Here is an 18,783-nt window from a genome sequence, read left to right on the forward strand (position 1 = left end):
GAAAAGTAAGAGCTTTAAGTTTCTCACTGGATACTACACACACCATTCTTGAGTGTTTTATACTATCATTATTATAATATCATTATAATAACCTCATTCATACACACATTCATACAAGATTTTTATGTAACATTTACACTTCAATGGATGTATCAGGAGCAACTTGGGGTTCAGTATGTTACCCATTGATAGTTTTAGTATCAGATTAGAGAAGACAGGGATTAAACCAGTAGACAACTTGCTCTACCTCCTGTGCCACAGTCACCCCTATCACAACTCAAGATTTTGAAAGACAGGACATTGTTGAGGTATTGAATGAACTTCTCTTGAGTCAGGAAAAATATCGGTCAGTCATTTTTGATTACATTTACATTATTATAAGGCTTGAATGAGTAAAGCTTTTAGGTATTTTACATTAATGTAAAACAGATATTTACTTTTAAAACTGTTTGCAATGGACATTAGTGAGAAATCATTATCTTTTTTTTGTTTGTTTTATTGTCACAGGAAGTTGATAAAAAGCATCGCCACTGCCATAGCAGAGACAGTCTTTGGAATCTGTGTCATTCGGTCAGAGGGTGCGGAGCCTGGCGATGACCCTCAGGATGTTGTGATTGTTCTAGAGGGGGTGGAAGTGATGGGTGAGTTGGGCAGTGTAGTTTTTGCAGTGACAATGTTGCTTGGTCTGGTCTATTCACTGAACCTGAGCTACCCTCTGGAACTCAGGTACACCTTTGAGGTCCTGCAGAAGATTCTTATGGAATTAGATGCACACAAACTATCCAACAGCACACAAAGTACAGGTTCTCAAAAGACTATTTTCTCGTTGAGAAATGTTTCCATTACAACAGCTACACCATGTATCTGGACCATGAACCTAAAATAATTGCAGATATTTTCTTTTTTGAAAGTGCATCTGTTGACCTTCAAAGTAGTTGTATTGGTCATCGGAAAATCACCTGATTCAGCCATTCATTGTTGTTAAAAAATTGTTTTAACAGGTTAACTTTCCACTTTGTCCACTACTTTTTTTTCTGTTATGTAACTTGTACTTGCATTTCATGTATTCTTTATACATTATGTGAAATTTGCTATAAATTCAATAAATTGGAGAAAACAAAAAGATGTGTATGACAAATTTTTATTTACCTTTTAGATGTAATAGTGAAATGTATGTTAACCAGGCTCTAGACTTTGTTAAATGCTCCAAAAAATTACTCTTTAAATTAACTTAAAATAATCATGGAAAGAATTTCCACGTGATTAAATTGCTTTCTATTAGCATTAAAGACTTGTGTTGGAATAACTTAATTTGTATGAGTTGGTTCAACTCAATTAACTTAAGCTGGGACCAAATTTAGTAAATTAATTGGAGAAAACCTACTGAATTGAGTAGGTTTAAGTTGGATCAATTCAATTGAGTTGAATTGATCCAACTTAAAGAACAAAACTCTTTAAGTTGGATCAACACTATTAAAATATATTGGATCAAAATGCAGTAAATACGTTGATTCATCAATCTTTAATTAAGTTGGTCCAACTTGAGTGCATTAAGTTGGAGTAACAGAATTGCATAATGCTAAAATAAAGCAATTTAATCACGTGGAAATTCTTTCCATGATTTTTTTATGTTCATTTAAAGAGTTATTTTTTTGAGTGTAGTCCTAACTATATGTTTGATCAAAAAGGAAAGACGGAGAGGGTGTCTGTTTCCCAAATCCAACCAGGGAGCTGGTTCTGCAGAAGAAGGGCCTGAAAGCTGAAGGCTCTGCCTCCCATTCTACTTTTAAATACTCTAGGAACCACAAGTCAGCCTGCAGTCTGAGAGTGAAGTGCTCTAATGGGGTCATATGGTACTATAAGGTCATTAAGATAACATGGAGCCTGAATATTCAAGACCTTCTCCTTGTGTTTGAGGAGAAGAATTTTAAATTCAATTCTGGATTTAACAGGGAGCCAATGAAGAAGAATATAGGAATATAGCCAATAAAAGAGGAATATCTCTCTGTCTAATCCCTGTCAGCATTCTTGCTGCAGCATTTTGGTTTAGCTAAAGGCTTTTCAGGGAAAATATGCTTAATCCCTCGACCTTTCCCGACACCTTTCAGTACCTTTTAAAATGATCATTGATACCAGTTGATACAATTCCTTCTCTCTCCATATTTATATTTGAATATTTTATTATAGGTTAGTGGTTCACATTTCTCATGAACTGTGTGTTTCTATGTTCTTCTCAGTTGTTCTCATACTCACTGTTGTCATACCATAAGAAAAACACTTTGGAAGGTCTGCACTCTTGAACTGAACTAAGGACCTGTTTTTGTTGAATTTGTGACCTCGTCCTCCTGGTGAGGAGGATGAGAGTAAGTAGAAAGTATGAATAACAGTGTAAGCATGCACCCTGCGTTGTTTTATGTGCAGTGTCATTTAAAAACATCCTTAGCTCAGTTTCCTAAATTGATACCTTGATTGAAAGATTATCATTCATACAAGAGCCACGTACTCAGACGTGTGATGAGGGTAGGCCCACTGGCTGTACATATGTGTCATGACTTGTTCAGCACTTACAGTGGCTGAAATGCTTAAACCATGATACAGTATAATCATGACAACAACACTCCAAATTCTAGTGACCAAAAAAACCTACAGAAAAAGTGCCCGTATGAATGGGTGAATGAGGTAAGTTGTGTTCAATCATCTTCACTTCACTTCAAGTGCTCAGAGTAGAAAAGTGCTATGTATGAACCAGTCCATTTACCATTTGCTCCATAATCTGATTGGGTGTTGCGTCCTTTTACTACTGAATGCCTCCTATGCCCACTAGGTGGTGATGGAGAATACCCTCTACCCATATGTCACAGTGATGTGTATATATATCATACGTGGAACCACCAAATAAAATTTCATGTAGAGTGAAAGATGATTAGTAAGTGGTGCTACAAGTATGATATAATACTGTCACATAGATGACTCCAGGCTCATGTTTTATTTTGACATTCCTTGATCTGTGTTCAGTGTATTTAGTTTTGCTTCCTGTTTTTTCCTCCTGTGTCTCATTCCCTCGTTATCCCTCTGTGTATTTGAGCCGTTTTTTCCTCTGTTCGTTGTTGTGTCGTGCCGTCACATACCCCACGTGCTGTTTCCACGTGTGGGAAAAAGTGTCTGTGACTGTAATTAGCAAACCATGAAACAGTTTTGTTTACTTGAATTTTTAATGTTTTGAGCTGGTTTGTTTTTAACGATACAGGGGATTAAAAATGAAAAAGGAGAGAAGGGATATTGGACACAGGTGTTCTTTGTTTTTGTCTTCAGACAATTCAAAATAAAGGTGGAGATTTGAGATTAGAAACAACGTAGCAGCTCAAGCTTCCAGTTAGTCTTCTGAAAGAGTAAACGTTTGAATAAACTGATTATTAGCTGTATACTAATGCAATAAAAATTCAAAAACTTGCTGTAGTCACATGTAGATGTTTATTATGTAAAACCTGTCATGACAACACCACTCTGCTACTCCACCTACTCAACCAGTGAAACCAGGATCATTCAGCTAACCAAACTAGTTATTTGAAACCTGCTTTTTTTTAGTGACTTCGAGACAGTCTGGACTTGCTGAGATTGAAGATTGTTTACTGTGGTGCAAAAATAAACCAGTCACTCTGGTTTATTACAAAGCCTTATCTAAGTGTATACATCTTATGCACTCAGTGCACAGAATAATTACCGATGTGAACATCTGATCATTACTGTAAAAACAAGTCAATTATGTTTACTGAAAATCAGTCCAGTCATTCTGGCTTTTGTTTGGTTGAGAAACAAAATCAGGCAAAGACTTCATCTATAAGTATCACAGAAACAGTGAAAACTTCACACTATTAACTATTTTTATGCAAGGCCACATAGTCTCTCGCTGAGCTCCCAGAGCTTCTTTGATGCTGCATCATCCTTAGCTTTGTCAGAAACTTCTTTCACTGTGCAGTTGGAGAAGAAACGTCCGCTGAACGGTTCAATCCCCTCCTGGAGGGCACAGTGCAGGGTGGTCTGGCATCCCTGCTCTGTGTTCTTGAAAAAATAAGCAGTGAGGGGCTTCAGGAATAATTGCAAAGTCGAGTTTATATTCCTGGCCAGTTCAGAGTTGATGGCTCCTGCAAAAATAGAAGAACAACTTTAACTTGAAGGGAAAGCTGGTTAGATCTGCTTCAGTTTCTAAATCATGTAGGATCAGAACTTAAAGTGTATACCGAGTGTGTGTACTATACATTAATCCGGTGTTTGTTTGCATGAACTGATGGGGAATATTGGTGCCATGCCCACTGACCTGGATGGAGGCTGTAGCAGGTGACATTGGTACCCTTCAGTCTCTTGGCCAGCTCATGGGTGAAGAGGTAATTGCACAACTTGCTATCAGAATAGTACTGAAGGACCTCCATGAATGAGGTCCCCAGTCCAAGAGCTTTGTGAGTGTTAAGGCAGTCAAAATCAATTTTTCCAAAGTAATGTGCCATAGATGACACGTTGACCACCCTACTTGGTCCACACGCCTTCAGCTGTTCCAGCAGCAGATTCGTTAACAGGAAGTGACCAATGTGATTGACACCAAACATCAGGCCCAGTCCGTCCGCTGTGCGACCCTGCATTTGCACACCTGGACAAAACATGGAGAAAACTTTTATCTTGTTTCAAGATGTGTTAAGATCTAAACAAGCAAGACTTTTAAACATCTGATCACAGTAGAGTAGATAGTTAGGTAAGTCAGATAAGTTCAGGCCACAGGAATAGTCAACAGAATCCTGATTCTCTAGAAGTGCACGTTTAAGTGTATCAGAACTGACTGACTTCTTTCTGTATTTCATTGCAACCCTGAATGTTCAAAATCGGCAGCACGAGGATCATAACCTTGCAAAGTTGACATATGAAGTAGTTCTGTGAACTGGGATGGATGTTGTGTAATAACTGTGTAGCCTTCTTTCTCTGTATTCTTTACGTAGTGTGCTAAAGTGACTGGAAAACATTTTAATCGCTTTCCAAAGCTCACCATGTTATCCATTAAATGTATAAAATCCTTTATACTCTAGAGATAAATATATTTATAATAATATAAATATAATAACCAATGACGACAGACACTGACACAGTTCTCTGTTCATATGACATGAAGTTGCAATGGACAGCCAAACCTGCATTATTGATGAGGATGTCCAGTCGGGGTTCAGATTTGAGGAAGTTTTCAGCAAAACTGCGAACAGACTTTAGACTCCCCAGATCTAGCTGCATGAACACCACCTGGTTGTTCCCGCTGTCCTGCAGAAAACATGAAAAACTCATTGAGCACATAACTATTTTACAAATTCCATCTACTGTCATGAATGAGCCTGGTATAACCTGTACAATAATTGTTAGATTTGTATTGTTGGATTGTCATTTATGCTTAGAAATATATATTTATATATGCTTAGAAGTATATAACCATTTGTAGATTGAAAGAATGTCTCATCCTAGGAGGTCTGTAACAACTCTGTGTAGCATAAAGAGGGGGGTGCGTTTACTCCTCTCCAGAGTGTTGTTCTAGCATGGATCACACACCTCTTGGGATCATGAGCGAGGTTGTATCTTCTCTTCTGATATATGGTATAGCAAACACACGTATATCTGTTTAAGTATAAGTGCCTTTTGTTTAGATGAACTGCTGGACTTCCAGACCAGTAGGTTTAGGGAAGTCGTTTATGGGGTCACAGTCTGACCCCATAAACCCAGCTGAATTGTCTTGAACGTTCCAGCGAATAGGTTTAAGCTACAAACCTATCAATAATGTACATACTAGATAACATTGCAGGTTATTTAGGACAGACATGGGTCTTTTGCTTGGTTAAATATCTAGTCACCCTCTTGATTTCTTCAAGTGCAGCCTCTCCTCGCTGCTTGCTGCGACAGGCCAGAATCACCCGAGCTCCTCTTTTAGCCAGATCTAGGGCTGTGGTCTTCCCAATACCCGTGTTGCTGCCTGCAGGTGAAAAAGCTTTTATTCTGCTCATCAAAGAAACATAGTGCAACACAGTGGCCACAAAACACAGCCTTTACTTACCAGTCACAATCACAGTTTTCCCATGTAGCTTTGCTTTGCTTGTGCACCTCTTTCCTTTCACTACAATCTCACGGTAAAAATAAGCAACAGCTATAGCAAGACCCAAGACCAGCAGAAGGCACATTGTTCCTGCCTCAGTTTCACAGCAAACTGCCTGCTCACAAGAAGTCTAAGCAATTCAGCTGGCTGTAACTTGCTCTGAGATTTAAACAAACACACCCATTTCCTGCATGGGCGTGACTGTGTCTTTGTTATCGGGTTACAGCCAATGACAGTCATTGGTTACAGCCAAAATGAAGCCAAAACGTCTCTATCGCCCCCTGGTGTCTGGCTGCAGTATAGGTCATAAACCCCGCCTCTTCCATGTGGCTGGGGTCAGACTAAAATAAATTTATTCTCCTCAGATAATTTTTTTTCCAAAGATTCTTTCTTTTGTTGTCAATAATTCTCATCACGCTGATTTATGTCCAAGGGGTCTCCTCTCCCATAAGTTTGATTCTAATTCCTACCGCGGTGATGTTAAATTGGGGGTGAAACGTCATCATAACAGCTTTGACTGGCAGCTGCAGTCACGGAGAAACTTGCGTATCTCTGTCCGGGAATAGCAGATAGAGCGTAGGCTCTGAGAGGAGGGCCAGCGTTTACGCTACGAAAACACGACCGAGTGTTTTAACCTGACAGCCTGAGGTGTTCTTCAGTAAACTGGACTACCCGACAGAAGGACCCGAGGCCCCGCTGCACTTTTTCGGTAAGTTAAATGTGTTTGTAAGCTACTCAGTAACTACCGTCCTTAGCTAGCTCCTGAGACCTTAGCTAGCTAAAATGAGCACTCGGCTGTCAGGGTTCGTTTAGCTAATCTGTGCAGGTAAATGAATTTACTAAAGAAATCAAGAGAAACGTCCCGGGCTACTCAGTCACTAATTACTGTTCCTGTACTTTTACTACAAGTATTATACTGTAAAAGCAACAGGCTGCACCCTGCTGCAGCTCCTGTGCAGAGCTGAATATTAAATATGTGCAAACAACATGTTTTCAGTCTCTTGCCACATCTGTAAAGACAGTAACACCATTTTTAAAAGCTTGTACTTCAGTAACTCCTCATTAATCAGGAACTATGGATTAAAGTACTGTAGTGTACTGTAATACTGAAAAAAATGTAAGAGAATAACTTCAGATCCTGAGTGTGTGAGGACAGAAGAATCAGCTTTATTTCAATTTTGAGGGATAAAATTTATATTTGAGTTTGATGGCTCTGTTCTCTTTGTGATTACAGGAGCTGCCCTCAGATTCAGACCTCAGCACCACCCAGTGACAGCAGACAGATCATCCAACATGTTCACGTGTGAACTGCAAAATGAACTGATGAAAACAGTACAAAGGTTAAAGTACCACATGTGCTGTAGTGAAAGCTGCAGCTGCTTTATTGATAAAGTTAAAGACAAAAAAACAAAAGGATTAATCACACCTGTAACTGTGTCACATATATCAGCATTAACACGACCTCAGTTTGGTGTTTCACAAAGCTGCTGATCTCAGACCTGCACAGCTTCCGTTTTAAACACTTGATGTACTCAGCTGCATGAAGAGCATATGAGATTTTCTCTAACACAATTAAATAAAACCTGATGAAGGTCAAAGGTCGTCACTTGTATGTTTAACTACAAACTTGTCATCTGGAATTCTTTCAGTTTTTTGCAGATAGTGTGTTATTTACCATAAAGTAATTCAGAGTTATTCATACCAGAGTAACCAGAGAGGATCATATATTTTTAAATGTATAACTTTCTACAGGACTAAATATAATATCTTTATGTAAAAGTCTGGAGCCTCTGGGGAGTATCTGAGTATTTATAACATTACACAGTGTTCATGAAATGCTGGGTTTATCCATCTCCTGGGGCGGGCCTACGGAGGAGTGCTGAAGATTTCCCTGTGAGGGAGCTGCTAGTGAAGAGTCCTGCTTGATCAATGCGATGAGCTTCAGTGTTCCTGTTGTTTTGTAAATGAAGCCTCTCTCAGCGGGTCAACAGAACTTCTGGCGCAGGACAGCTGTGATGAAAAAAAGGCAAGAAGTTTCTCCAAACCTCTGGACCCAGGAAACCCAGCTTGGTCCTGATGGTCTCCCTCACTAGTTTCTCTCCAGGGTGAATGTTAGTGATGGGACGTTCTGTATCGAGGCTTCGGAGCGTGTGTCGAGTAATGGAGGGGGCGTTTCCGCGAAGCACGTATCGAGGCTTGCTTCATTTATGGGAGGAGCTGAAAATGATGACGTCCGAAGCCTCGCTGCCCGGCTGTACCACGTGACTGGTTCATGAAGTGGTTCGAACTTTGCCGCGAGATATGACAGCGACTTCATTCAAAAATGTGGGTGTTTGATGGAGAGTTGCGGTTAGTGAGAGTTTGGAGACCGTATGGAGGTTTATGAGAGTGAGGAGAGAAAGTCAGGAGAGAATGGAGCCAGCTAAGAAGAGGAGGATGTCCTCCCCTGTGTGGGAACATTTTGATCTTATTCCTCCCAACAAGGTATGTAAATTTCTACAGAAGATGTATTTTCATGATACTGATGGTGCAATACAATTTATGTTGAGCTGTCTTGACTTTTGTACAAGGTGAAGTGTTTGCTATGTGCCAGGGAGCTGGGATATAACAGCAACACCTCATCCATGCTTAGGCACTACAGAGCTTTGCATGAGAATAAGGGGGACACCGATCGTGGAGCAAGACCAGGTGAGCCATCAAATGCAATGATAATATAGGATGCAGTAATGTTACTAAATGATATAACAATATTATACAACTGTTATAAGTTACGTGTGTGATATTTATATTTGTGCTTTATCTTTATTGTCTTTCCTCAGGAGAACAATCTCAAATAGATGAAGACCTGGTCAGCATGGTGATTGAGGACTCCCAGCCATTTAGCATTGTGGAGGACAAAGGATTCAAAAGATTTGTTAAATCATTAAATCCTAGCTATGTTCTCCCCACTAAAAAGGTCATAAAAGCAGTGAAAATTTAGTTTTTACAGAATAAAATGTGAACAGGCAGGACTGAGGCTCAAAGCCTCAGTGTGTAGCTGTCCATACCTCAACGTTACAAAAGCACAACCACTGTCCACACCCCAACCACACCTCACCTCACAGTAAATGATCATTTCCATTTCAAGCATTTCCAAATAATCATTTCCCATACTGCCACTATAAATATACACAGTATACTGCCATCACTACAATATACATGTTTTACACACTCCTTTTGTTGTTGACATTTACAGGCTGTGTGCAAAATGCCACACTCTTCAAATTCATGCCAGCTATTATTTTTACGTCCAGTAGGTGTCCTGCTAGAGCAAATGAAGCTTCATGAAGCTTCGCGTTGGGGTGAACCAATTGGATGAAAAGCTTCAGTGCTTCATGGGGCTTCATCTGCCCATCACTAGTGAATGTAGCTGTTGATATAATATGGACTCTATTATTAAATGAAAAGAACAAATTAGACTACACTACTAAAACCTGCTGTTTTTAAAGTTTCCATGTTACCAGGCTGTAGAGGGCTCTGAAGATTTAAACAGTTTAGATCCATTACACTCACAGTCTTATGTTAAAATCTCAAAGGACAGCATTATATTTTTGATATTAACAGTAACTCTGGGCCTCTGTAGAGTTTGCAGATGATCTCATCTCTGTCTAAAAATGAATAAAAAAAAAACACAAGAAGTGCGCATTTCAGAAGGATGCTGCTCATAAAGTTACACAATTACACAGCCGAATTCACGTTTATTGTTGTATTTACAAAATACCATCGTTTTTGTCTTTGTTTGTATCATTTTATTTTGTTGTATTTATCTGCAACACCTTAAAGGCCGGTCCATGAAAATATAAAAATATTATATAAATTTCATATAAGCATCGGGGACAATGCTGTCTTGCAATTGTTGAGGTCACTAGTGTGCGCCCTATTTCTTCCAGGATCACTCTTCATTTGTAGGTTTTAGTGGACTCCTACTACTGTGACGTGGTTTTCATGGGCCAAAGGCATTTGATTCCAAGATCTGGGAGATTGTAGAAATGAGCAGTGATGCCCTTCTTGCCATCTTTCCAGAAAAATAAGTGATCTGGAAGCTGTTTGGCTTACTTACTGCAGCAGCACTTTCTGCACCTGCGTAAAGGTGCACATTTACTAACAGTATGTGTTGCAGCTTTGAATCTTTTATTAATATATATTTTGTTAATATTTTGGCTATGGTGTCTTGTTATGAAATATATAGAAGACTAACAGTGTTAGCTTGCGGTCAAAGCTAAGTTTGACTGGGAAACTCAAAGCTCAATAGTCTGTATCAACAAAAATTCACTGCAGCCTGTGTAATATTTGATGCATCATAATTTATTCCAGTCTATCTTGCAAATACATATTTGCGTTGCAATGTCATGCACAAACACACACAACTATTAGATCCTTAAGATCAAACCTGTGTCATTCTTTTGGTCCACTGTAGTGTAGTAAAAAAAAACAAACAAGTGAAGTGGCCACAAATGGCCAGGATAGAGCCCAGAGGGTTAATTCGTAAAATGTATAAAAATATGATTGATTACAGGATAATACATTACTGTTAATAGCAACTGTAAGCTTTTTACTTTGAAGTTACAAGTATAAACAATGCTGTTACCTTTACACTAATTTTTTTTTACCATAAGTATGGACATAAAACAAGTGAACAACATTTTATAATAAGCTTAATTAGAATTCTGTACACTGCAAAAAAAAAAACAAAAAAAACAACCCACAACAACAAATAAAAAACACAAACAAACAGCCAATGCCTTCGTCTGTTTATTAAATGTCAAACATCGCATTGACCTGTAGTCTCTGCTCGTCAGCACATGCTTTTAAAAAGAGCTCCGTGTCCTCTGCAAACTGAAAAACAAAGAGGAAGAAGTCCCTCTACACAAAAACACTGCAGATGACAGGCCAGGCAAACATCTATTGACCTGTTTGAATGCCTCCTCAGCATGTGAGCCTTGAAGGGTTTTTTTAAGAAGACTAAGACCACAGTGAGGGAATTCCATTTTCATGGACTTTCCACAAGCCGCAGTTTCATTTAGCACAGAGGGTAGAGCACATGAATGTTCTACCAAAGATTCAGAAAATGGTTTAGATGCTGGAGAGAAGACATCGAGAGGGAGATGGGGCTCCACGGAGAGTTCAGTGGGGAGCAGTCCTGAACGCTGACATGACAATAATTGACTTGCCATATCCCCACGCTGTATGACTGTCATGTTACAGACAGGGCAGTGAAAGTGCACCGGCATATCATTTTGTCTGTAAGAGAGAAAAAAAAAGAAAGAACCCCACATGTAATTTAAATGTAGTTGTATAGAATGCAATCAGTTTATCTAACAGTCAGATTGTACATATTAACAAAAATATCCAAGCCATCCTCAATAATGAAAGCAAAATGGTGTGGATCACAAAAGCAGTCAGGAAATGTGGTGAACAAGAAAAAAAAATATTTAATGAAAACTAGAGATGGACGGATCCGATATTACGTACTGGATCGGATATCGGAGAAAAATAAAAAATGTAATCCGATCCATTAAATATCACGAAAGCACCTCACAAAACTTGCAACATGCCGTAACTCACCTCAGAACGTTAGCAGTATGCATCACATGATAGAGCGGCTGTGGCATGCAGGACCTGTCGGTGGTCTGGATAGCATTTGGAGTTTCGCTAGCAACCCGGCATTTCATCTCCGACAAAGTTATCCCCGAAAGAAGTAAAGCAAGTGTGTAAGTCCATCTCTGAATGTTTGTAAAGCATTCCTGTGTTAAGCTTAACAACTGATATATGGAGCGACTGCCTCTTCTGGCTGCTACTTCAATCATGAAACTGCTTAATGATCAGCTGATCGGCTTTTCTGTCGTGAGTCCGTCTCTCTTGTTTGTTTTTGTTGTTTTGTTTTGTTTCCTTCCAGAAAGAGGAAACCAGCGGATAAACAACAGCAGCACGTTTAAGCTTGATAAGCTATTGTTAGAATTTATTTAATATTACTTTCTACACCAGGATCCTTTTGTAGCTGACGCTGGTAACTGTGCAGGGGCGGATCTAGCAAAGTTTAGCCAGGGGAGCCGATAGGGCATTAACAGGGAAAAGGGGGGCACAAAGACATACTTTTCTTTCTTATTCTCATTTAAAATGTCTAGCTTTTAATAAATAATTATCTGACACCCAAAGTTTTAATTTGATGCAAAATGAATAGAAGTCCATTACTGTATTTAGTAACGATTAAGTCTAATATATATACCCTAGTAAGCTATAGTACTTTTTATTTTGGGAAGGTACCATCTGTGCAGTGTGCAATTTTGTTGAAGAAAGATGTTAATATTTTAATATATTGAAAAATAATTTATTTCTGTGCATTTTTTTTTCACACTGCATCAAATTAAGGTTGATTACGTCGATTAAGCATCATGAGGTGGAGGGTGGTTCCCTATTTTTTATTTATTTATTTTTGTTGTTGCTAGGAGTTGGAACCCTATTAGTTAGTTTGCTTAATATTTACGCTAAGTACTCTTTAAAATACCAGAATAGGGAGGATGGTGTAGGTTTAAGTTTATTAGATTGATCAGTATTGCTGAACTATGAAATATTTTTTTTTGCATACAGGTATAACTAGGGATGGGTATCGAAAACCGGTTCTTGTTGAGAACCGGTTCCCACTGTTTCAATTCCTTGGAATTGTTTGCCATTTTTGCAAACGATTCCCTTATCGATTCCAGTCGCCCCGAATGACGTCACCATGTTGCGGAGCGTCATTTACATGGCAGGAAACACGGCGCGTAAGCGGCTCAAACGCTCAAAAGTTTACGAGAATGGATGACAACAGGGCAACTTGCAATACTTGCAAAGTAGATATTTAATTTAAGGGAGGAAACACTACGAATATGCAAAAGCATTTGCTCACAAAACACGTGATAACCTTAAATGAATGTCATGTTTTTAATTCCGCTCTGGACTCGTGAATCTCAACCCAGCAGCAGCGGTAACGTTTGCACATCCTCTCCCGTTAATGCGGCAGGTAAATAATCAACTAACAGTGCATATTATGTTAGCGCGATCTGCCTTATTACAAAACCTGCTATTACTGTGCATTTAGGTGACAATGATGAGACAGACAGACAGAGTCTGGCTGGCTCAGATGCTGGCAGTTCTCGCTGCAGTCTACCGGTAGCATCTCCTTTCAGGCCATGATTGACGAATGTCACCGAGCAGTGACTAAGTTTGTGGTAAAAGGCTTGAACCAGTGTTGCCAACTCCTCAGTAAGGAAAATCGCTATTGGTTGTCCTAAAAGTCGCTAGAAGTCGCTAAATGACGTCATCGCCTAATTTGCATAATTGGTCATGCTAATCTAATTGTAACCTATGTTGTTGGAGAGAGAAATAACATCGTGGAAGAGACATAAAGTGAGTAAAAAACGTCCTAAATGCATTTAGAGTTTATTTAGAACTACAAATTAAATTTATTTTAGCAATTATTGTTTTTTTTAATGTCACAATTCCAACCCTGCTCCTTTGGACCGGCAAAAGTGACCTGAAATAGGCACTCTGGTGGAGTTACTTTGTGTGTGTGTGTTTATAAGTAGTTTTAAACCTTGTGATCCACAACACAGCATAAGAGTAAAAGAGTAAAAGAAGAACTGACTGCGTTACAGCACCCACTGCTTGTTGAGAGTAAAAGCGATACGCGCTTTCACGTCTTTTTTTAGCGACTTCTTTTTTCTAAAAAAAAGTCGCTAAGGGGTCTGAAAACTCGCTAAATATAGCAACAAAGTCGCTGGCTTGAACCCATTTGCCACAGCAGATGCCCCCAATTTTAGGTAAGTGAATGTGTTTAATTGTAGGCAGGGACATTACTGGATATTCTTGTGTAATTGCTACTGAATAATTTATGTTATACTTTGTTATTGCTACAGAAGAATATTTATTTATTTTTTACATTTACAATTTTTTTTCCTGGGGACCCTGTGACACCCCATTGAAGAGCCGTAGGCTGGATCTCTTAAGATCTCACTGTTGGGTTTGTAAGGCCATGTTACTCCTAAATTTCTATCTTGTTCAAAGAGAAGATATAAAACGAAGTTCTAAGCTAATCGAACTTAGTGTTCTCCTTTTTTAAAAAGAATCGATAAGAGAATCGATAAAGAATCGAATCGTTAAACAGAATCGAAAATGGAATCGGAATCGTTAAAATCTTATCAATACCCATCCCTAGGTATAACAGAATAGCTTTAGTGTAGTTGTTGTTTTAAACTTGAGTATGAACTTATACAAAATGCAGCAAGATATTTAAAAAAACAGTTTTGTTGATTAAAACACACTATATCGGATTCTTATCGGTATCGGCAGATATCCAAATTTATGATATCGGTATCGGTATCCAACATAAAAAAGTGGTATCGTGCCATCTCTAATGAAAACACACTTTTTTCTCTTGCTGATGAATGCACTGAACTGTAGATTAAGAAAAGAAACTTTTAAGTCAACAGAGAGACTGCAGAGGTGCTGAAAAGAAGTGCATATTTATAACTTTAACTATGATATTTAATACCAACATACCTTTGAAAAGCAAAGCATTTTTAATGTGTCCATTTACACTGAACAAAAATATAAACGCAACACTTTTGTTTTTGCTCCCATTCCCCATGGGATGGACGTAGAGACCTAAAATTCATTCCAGATACACAATATAACCATCCCTCCCAAACAGTGGTCACAAATCAGTCCAAATGTGTGGTAGTGGGCACATCTGCTATATTGAGATAATCCATCCCACCTCACAGGTGTGCCACATCAGGATGCTGATCTGACATCATGAGTAGTGCACAGGTGTACCTCAGACTGCCCACAACAAAAGGCCACCCTGGAATGTGCAGTTTTTTGCGCTATTGGGGGTCTGGGGACCCAGAACCGGTCAGTATCTGGTGTGACCACCATTTGCCTCATGCAGTGCAACACATCGTCGCATGGAGTCTATCAGATTGTCAATTGTGGCCTGTGGAATGTTGGTCCACTCCACTTCAATGGCTGTGCGAGGTTGTTGGATAGTCGTGGGAACTGGTACATGCTGTCGTATACGCCGGTCAAGCACATCCCGAACATGCTCAATGGGTGACATGTCCGGTGAGTATGCTGGCCATGCAAGAACTGGGACATTCTCAGCTGCCATCTGCCCTGAACAATGTGAACAATGATTCATCCGTGAAGCGCACACCTCTCCAACGTGCCAGACGCCATCGAATGTGAGCATTTGCCCACACAAGTCTGTTACGGCGACGAGCTGGAGTCAGGTCAAGACCCCGATGAGGACGACGGGCATGCAGTTGAGCGTCCCTGAGACGGTTTCTGACAGTTTGTGCAGAAATTGTTTGGTTGTGCAAACCAATTGTTCCAGCAGCTGTCTGGGTGGCTGGTCTCAGACGATCTTGGAGGTGAACCTGCTGGATGTGGAGGTCCTGGGCTGGTGTGGTTACACGAGGTCTGCGGTTGTGAGGCCGGTTGGATGTGCTGCCATATTCTCTGAAACGCCTGTGGAGACGGCTTATGGTTGAGAAATGAACATTCAATGCACGGGCGACAGATCTGGTTGACATTCCTGCTGTCAGCATGCCAATTGCACGCTCCCTCATTGCTTGTGGCATCTGTGGCATTTTGCTGTGAGACAAAACTGCACATTCCAGGGTGGCCTTTTGTTGTGGGCAGTCTGAGGTACACCTGTGCACTACTCATGATGTCAGATCAGCATCCTGATGTGGCACACCTGTGAGGTGGGATGGATTATCTCAATATAGCAGATGTGCCCACTACCACACATTTGGACTGATTTGTGACCACTGTTTGGGAGGGATGGTTATATTGTGTATCTGGAATGAATTTTAGGTCTCTACGTCCATCCCATGGGGAATGGGAGCAAAAACAAAAGTGTTGCGTTTATATTTTTGTTCAGTGTATATGCTCTTCGATCTTTGCCCTGAAAGAAGGGCTGAAAGGGGGGCACAGAGGGCAGTGAAAGAGTCTTCTGCAACACGTGGTGCATTCCTGCAATTCTGGCTTGGTGGCAGAATTCCAAATTGATATGTGCATCTAAAACAGAGAGAAAAACAAATAAACACCATATACACATTTAAGTTCAGGTTTTAGCAGAAATAACACGTTACAGTTAGCATGTAAGAGATTTGGGAGAAAATTCATTACAAAACCTAATTTACAAGACACTTTTATTTGTGACATACATATCTATTGACATATAACAGACAATTTAACAAAGGCTAACTAAAATCTGGGCAATAAAAAAGCAGAACAGAATGGAATAGAGAATATTAATATTTATAAATGTATAAATCTCTTTGTGACAAACTTTACAATGTTGATGCAGGTGGAATGAGAGACATGAATAAAGCGCAATATGCAGTAAATGGAATGTGCATTGATGTCAGATAGTGAAAAGCAGTGAAGTGAATTTGTTAACAAGCAAAAATCAAATACGTTCGAAAGGGACCACTAAATGCTAACCAGAGGTGTCAAAAGTACACACATTCCTCACTAAAGTTTAGATACCTCGAGGGTATGACAGTTGTTGTAACGCTAACAAAGTGCCAACGTAATCAGTGTCAGCAAAGTAGATGATTCCTAGAATTATATATTTATTAACGGCGAATTTATACATGGATGACTCTGTACCAACCTTTACGATCGATTTGCAAGGTTAATGATCCATGCAGGAACGAGACAAAAAAAAGAAAAAAGAACGTCTTTCCACCTACTGTGGAGGTCACGTGTTTCCAGTTACTGTGGAGGTCCCAATGGTCGTGTCCAAATTCATGGGCTGCATCTTCCTGTGGGCCGGGTCCTCAGAAGGTTGGGTAGGCTGGAAGTAAACGGCTGGGGAAATTGGACAGTCTAGCCTTCTGATTAGCGTGACCGCTGTCTCGGTGGAGTTTAATAAACTCAGCCGTCTGCTCCTTGCTATCTAAAATATAACAGGACACTGGCGTAAATTCTCGACCGTCTCATACTTCTGTTTAATCAGTTTTCTGTTTGACGTTTAGTCAGCTGTGTAAAAACCAAGGAGGACCCCACCCGGGGGATTAATAAAGTTTTATTTTATCCAATCTAATAACCCGGGGTAGCGGTCATGTCCGGTTGGGGGCTCTTTTGGCTCTCAGGTGACTGTTTCCTCATGGCTGCGTGCAGCGGGGCTAGAGGAGGGGCTGTGCTGTCGGGAGTGGGTTACTGACCTGGTAGCCTGGCTGCCCCTGGGTGGGTCCGGGATGGGCGTGAGGTTCTGGGGGCGCTCCGTCTCTAGGCTGGGGCCCTGGCCGGGCCTCGGGTCCTGGTTGGTGTGTTGCCGGGGTTGTGGGCGGGTGGGTGCATGGGGGCCCATCCCTGGCGCAGGGTGCCGCTGGTGCGTCGAGCCACCTGGGGGGGCTCTTCAACTGGTGGGGGAGATTGTCACACCTTGCAGGAACTTTCCTCTCTTCAGGAACTCTCTCTGCAGGAGGGGGAGATACAGGAGAGGTGGAGGAAGATCTCAGCCTGGGCGTCTATTGTCTCATGTAGTCTGGAAGATGAGTGGATGGTGGGGTGGGTGCAGTTTTCTCTGTGGTGGGGTTGGGTGGACTGTCCCGGGCTCTGTGGGGCCGGGGGGCGCTGCTGCACTGGGCCCCGGTGTGGATGGGCCTGGGCCCCCTTTCCCTGGCGGGTCGCGGAGTATGGGAGTGCCTACTGGGGTCAGCGGGGGATCTGGCCCCAGGGAGGGGTCACCTGCCCCTCCCTTCCTTCCCTCCCCATCTCCAGCTGCCTCCCTCTTCCCGCTCCACCACAACCACCCACACATGCAGGGCCTTGGAGTAGGGGTATGTCACCAGGGTGCAGAGGAGGCTACCCCCCCCCCCCCCCCCCCTGTCCCCTTCTGGCTGCCTCTGCCTCAATTTTATCCCACAACTTAGACATTCACATTACTCACACTCTCATTACACATACATATAGGATCTTGGGGGTGGGCACGATACACGGAGTCCAAATTACCATCAGGGTGTACACCTCACCCCTGGCGTCGTTGCCCACCTCTCAATTTTAAATACACGTAGACATTGAGGGCTAGCAGGAGGGACTATGCGCTTACCTGCTGCTCTCTGGCAGGTAGCTCCATGCCGTCCTGGGTTTTAAATGCACCTTAGAACACACATGCATCAACACTACAATGAGCAGGAGGAGGGAGGTTTGGAGTCTTCTCTCACCCCCATTCTCTGCGGCCTGCTGGAGCGGGGGGGGGGGGCTAGGAGGAGTTGGCCGTCCGACTGCGGTCTGGAGTGTGGGGCCTCCCTGCTGCTACGGAGTCGGGGAGGTCTGCCTCTCCCCACCGCAGGGAAAAGGGTAACACCACCTGGGTCTGGGTGCAGTTCCCCCCTCCAGGGGCAAGGGTACCTAGACCCGGTTCGTAGAGTACGCTTGGGGAGTGTGATCGTGTGTACAGCGTCTCTTTATGTCTGTCTCCACGTTGGTTGAGTGTGGAGTAAGTGCATATGAGAGCATGAGGGTGGGAATGGATGTTTGTGTCTGTGTGTGCCTGTATGTCTGTGTCTATATGTCAGGTTGGGTATCAGACGCCACCTCTCTGGGGACATCTCAGGCCCTCCAAGGTTTGG

The 18,783-nt window shown here is 41.3% G+C and overlaps 1 protein-coding gene and 1 long non-coding RNA gene across 2 annotated transcripts; one reads left to right on the forward strand and one right to left on the reverse strand.

Annotated features, from left to right (window-relative positions):
* Window positions 1–3,206: 3,206 nt before the first annotated feature.
* Window positions 3,207–6,299, reverse strand: LOC146653436 (dehydrogenase/reductase SDR family member 13-like). Its single transcript, XM_085380211.1, has 5 exons — window positions 6,080–6,299; window positions 5,880–5,998; window positions 5,175–5,298; window positions 4,316–4,642; window positions 3,207–4,142 (listed from the first exon to the last, which is right to left on the reverse strand). Exons 1-5 carry the CDS (start codon window positions 6,201–6,203, stop codon window positions 3,883–3,885), a joined length of 954 nt encoding a protein of 317 aa, XP_085236337.1. The 5' UTR covers window positions 6,204–6,299; the 3' UTR covers window positions 3,207–3,882.
* A 2,146-nt stretch (window positions 6,300–8,445) lies between these two features.
* On the forward strand, window positions 8,446–9,075 carry LOC146653437 (uncharacterized). Its single transcript, XR_014907310.1, has 3 exons — window positions 8,446–8,602; window positions 8,689–8,806; window positions 8,938–9,075. It is a non-coding gene; the product is annotated as an uncharacterized LOC146653437 (long non-coding RNA).
* The last annotated feature ends 9,708 nt before the right edge of the window (window positions 9,076–18,783 follow it).

Source organism: Rhamphochromis longiceps, linkage group LG14 (genome assembly GCF_057381845.1).
Source record: "Rhamphochromis longiceps isolate RC_006_pf linkage group LG14, R_longiceps_female_GT1.1, whole genome shotgun sequence".
In the NCBI taxonomy this organism is placed as follows: domain Eukaryota; kingdom Metazoa; phylum Chordata; class Actinopteri; order Cichliformes; family Cichlidae; genus Rhamphochromis; species Rhamphochromis longiceps.

Bases quoted from the DNA above. Each gene is read 5' to 3' on its own strand.
- LOC146653436 (XM_085380211.1), bottom strand. From the start codon at position 6,203: ATGTGCCTTCTGCTGGTCTTGGGTCTTGCTATAGCTGTTGCTTATTTT. The intron at 5,299-5,879 runs GTGACTAGATAT...TGTTTTCTGCAG, and splicing joins CACTTGAAGAAATCAAGAGG to GACAGCGGGAACAACCAGGT. The intron at 4,643-5,174 runs GTTTGGCTGTCC...TGTTTTGTCCAG, and splicing joins CATCCTCATCAATAATGCAG to GTGTGCAAATGCAGGGTCGC.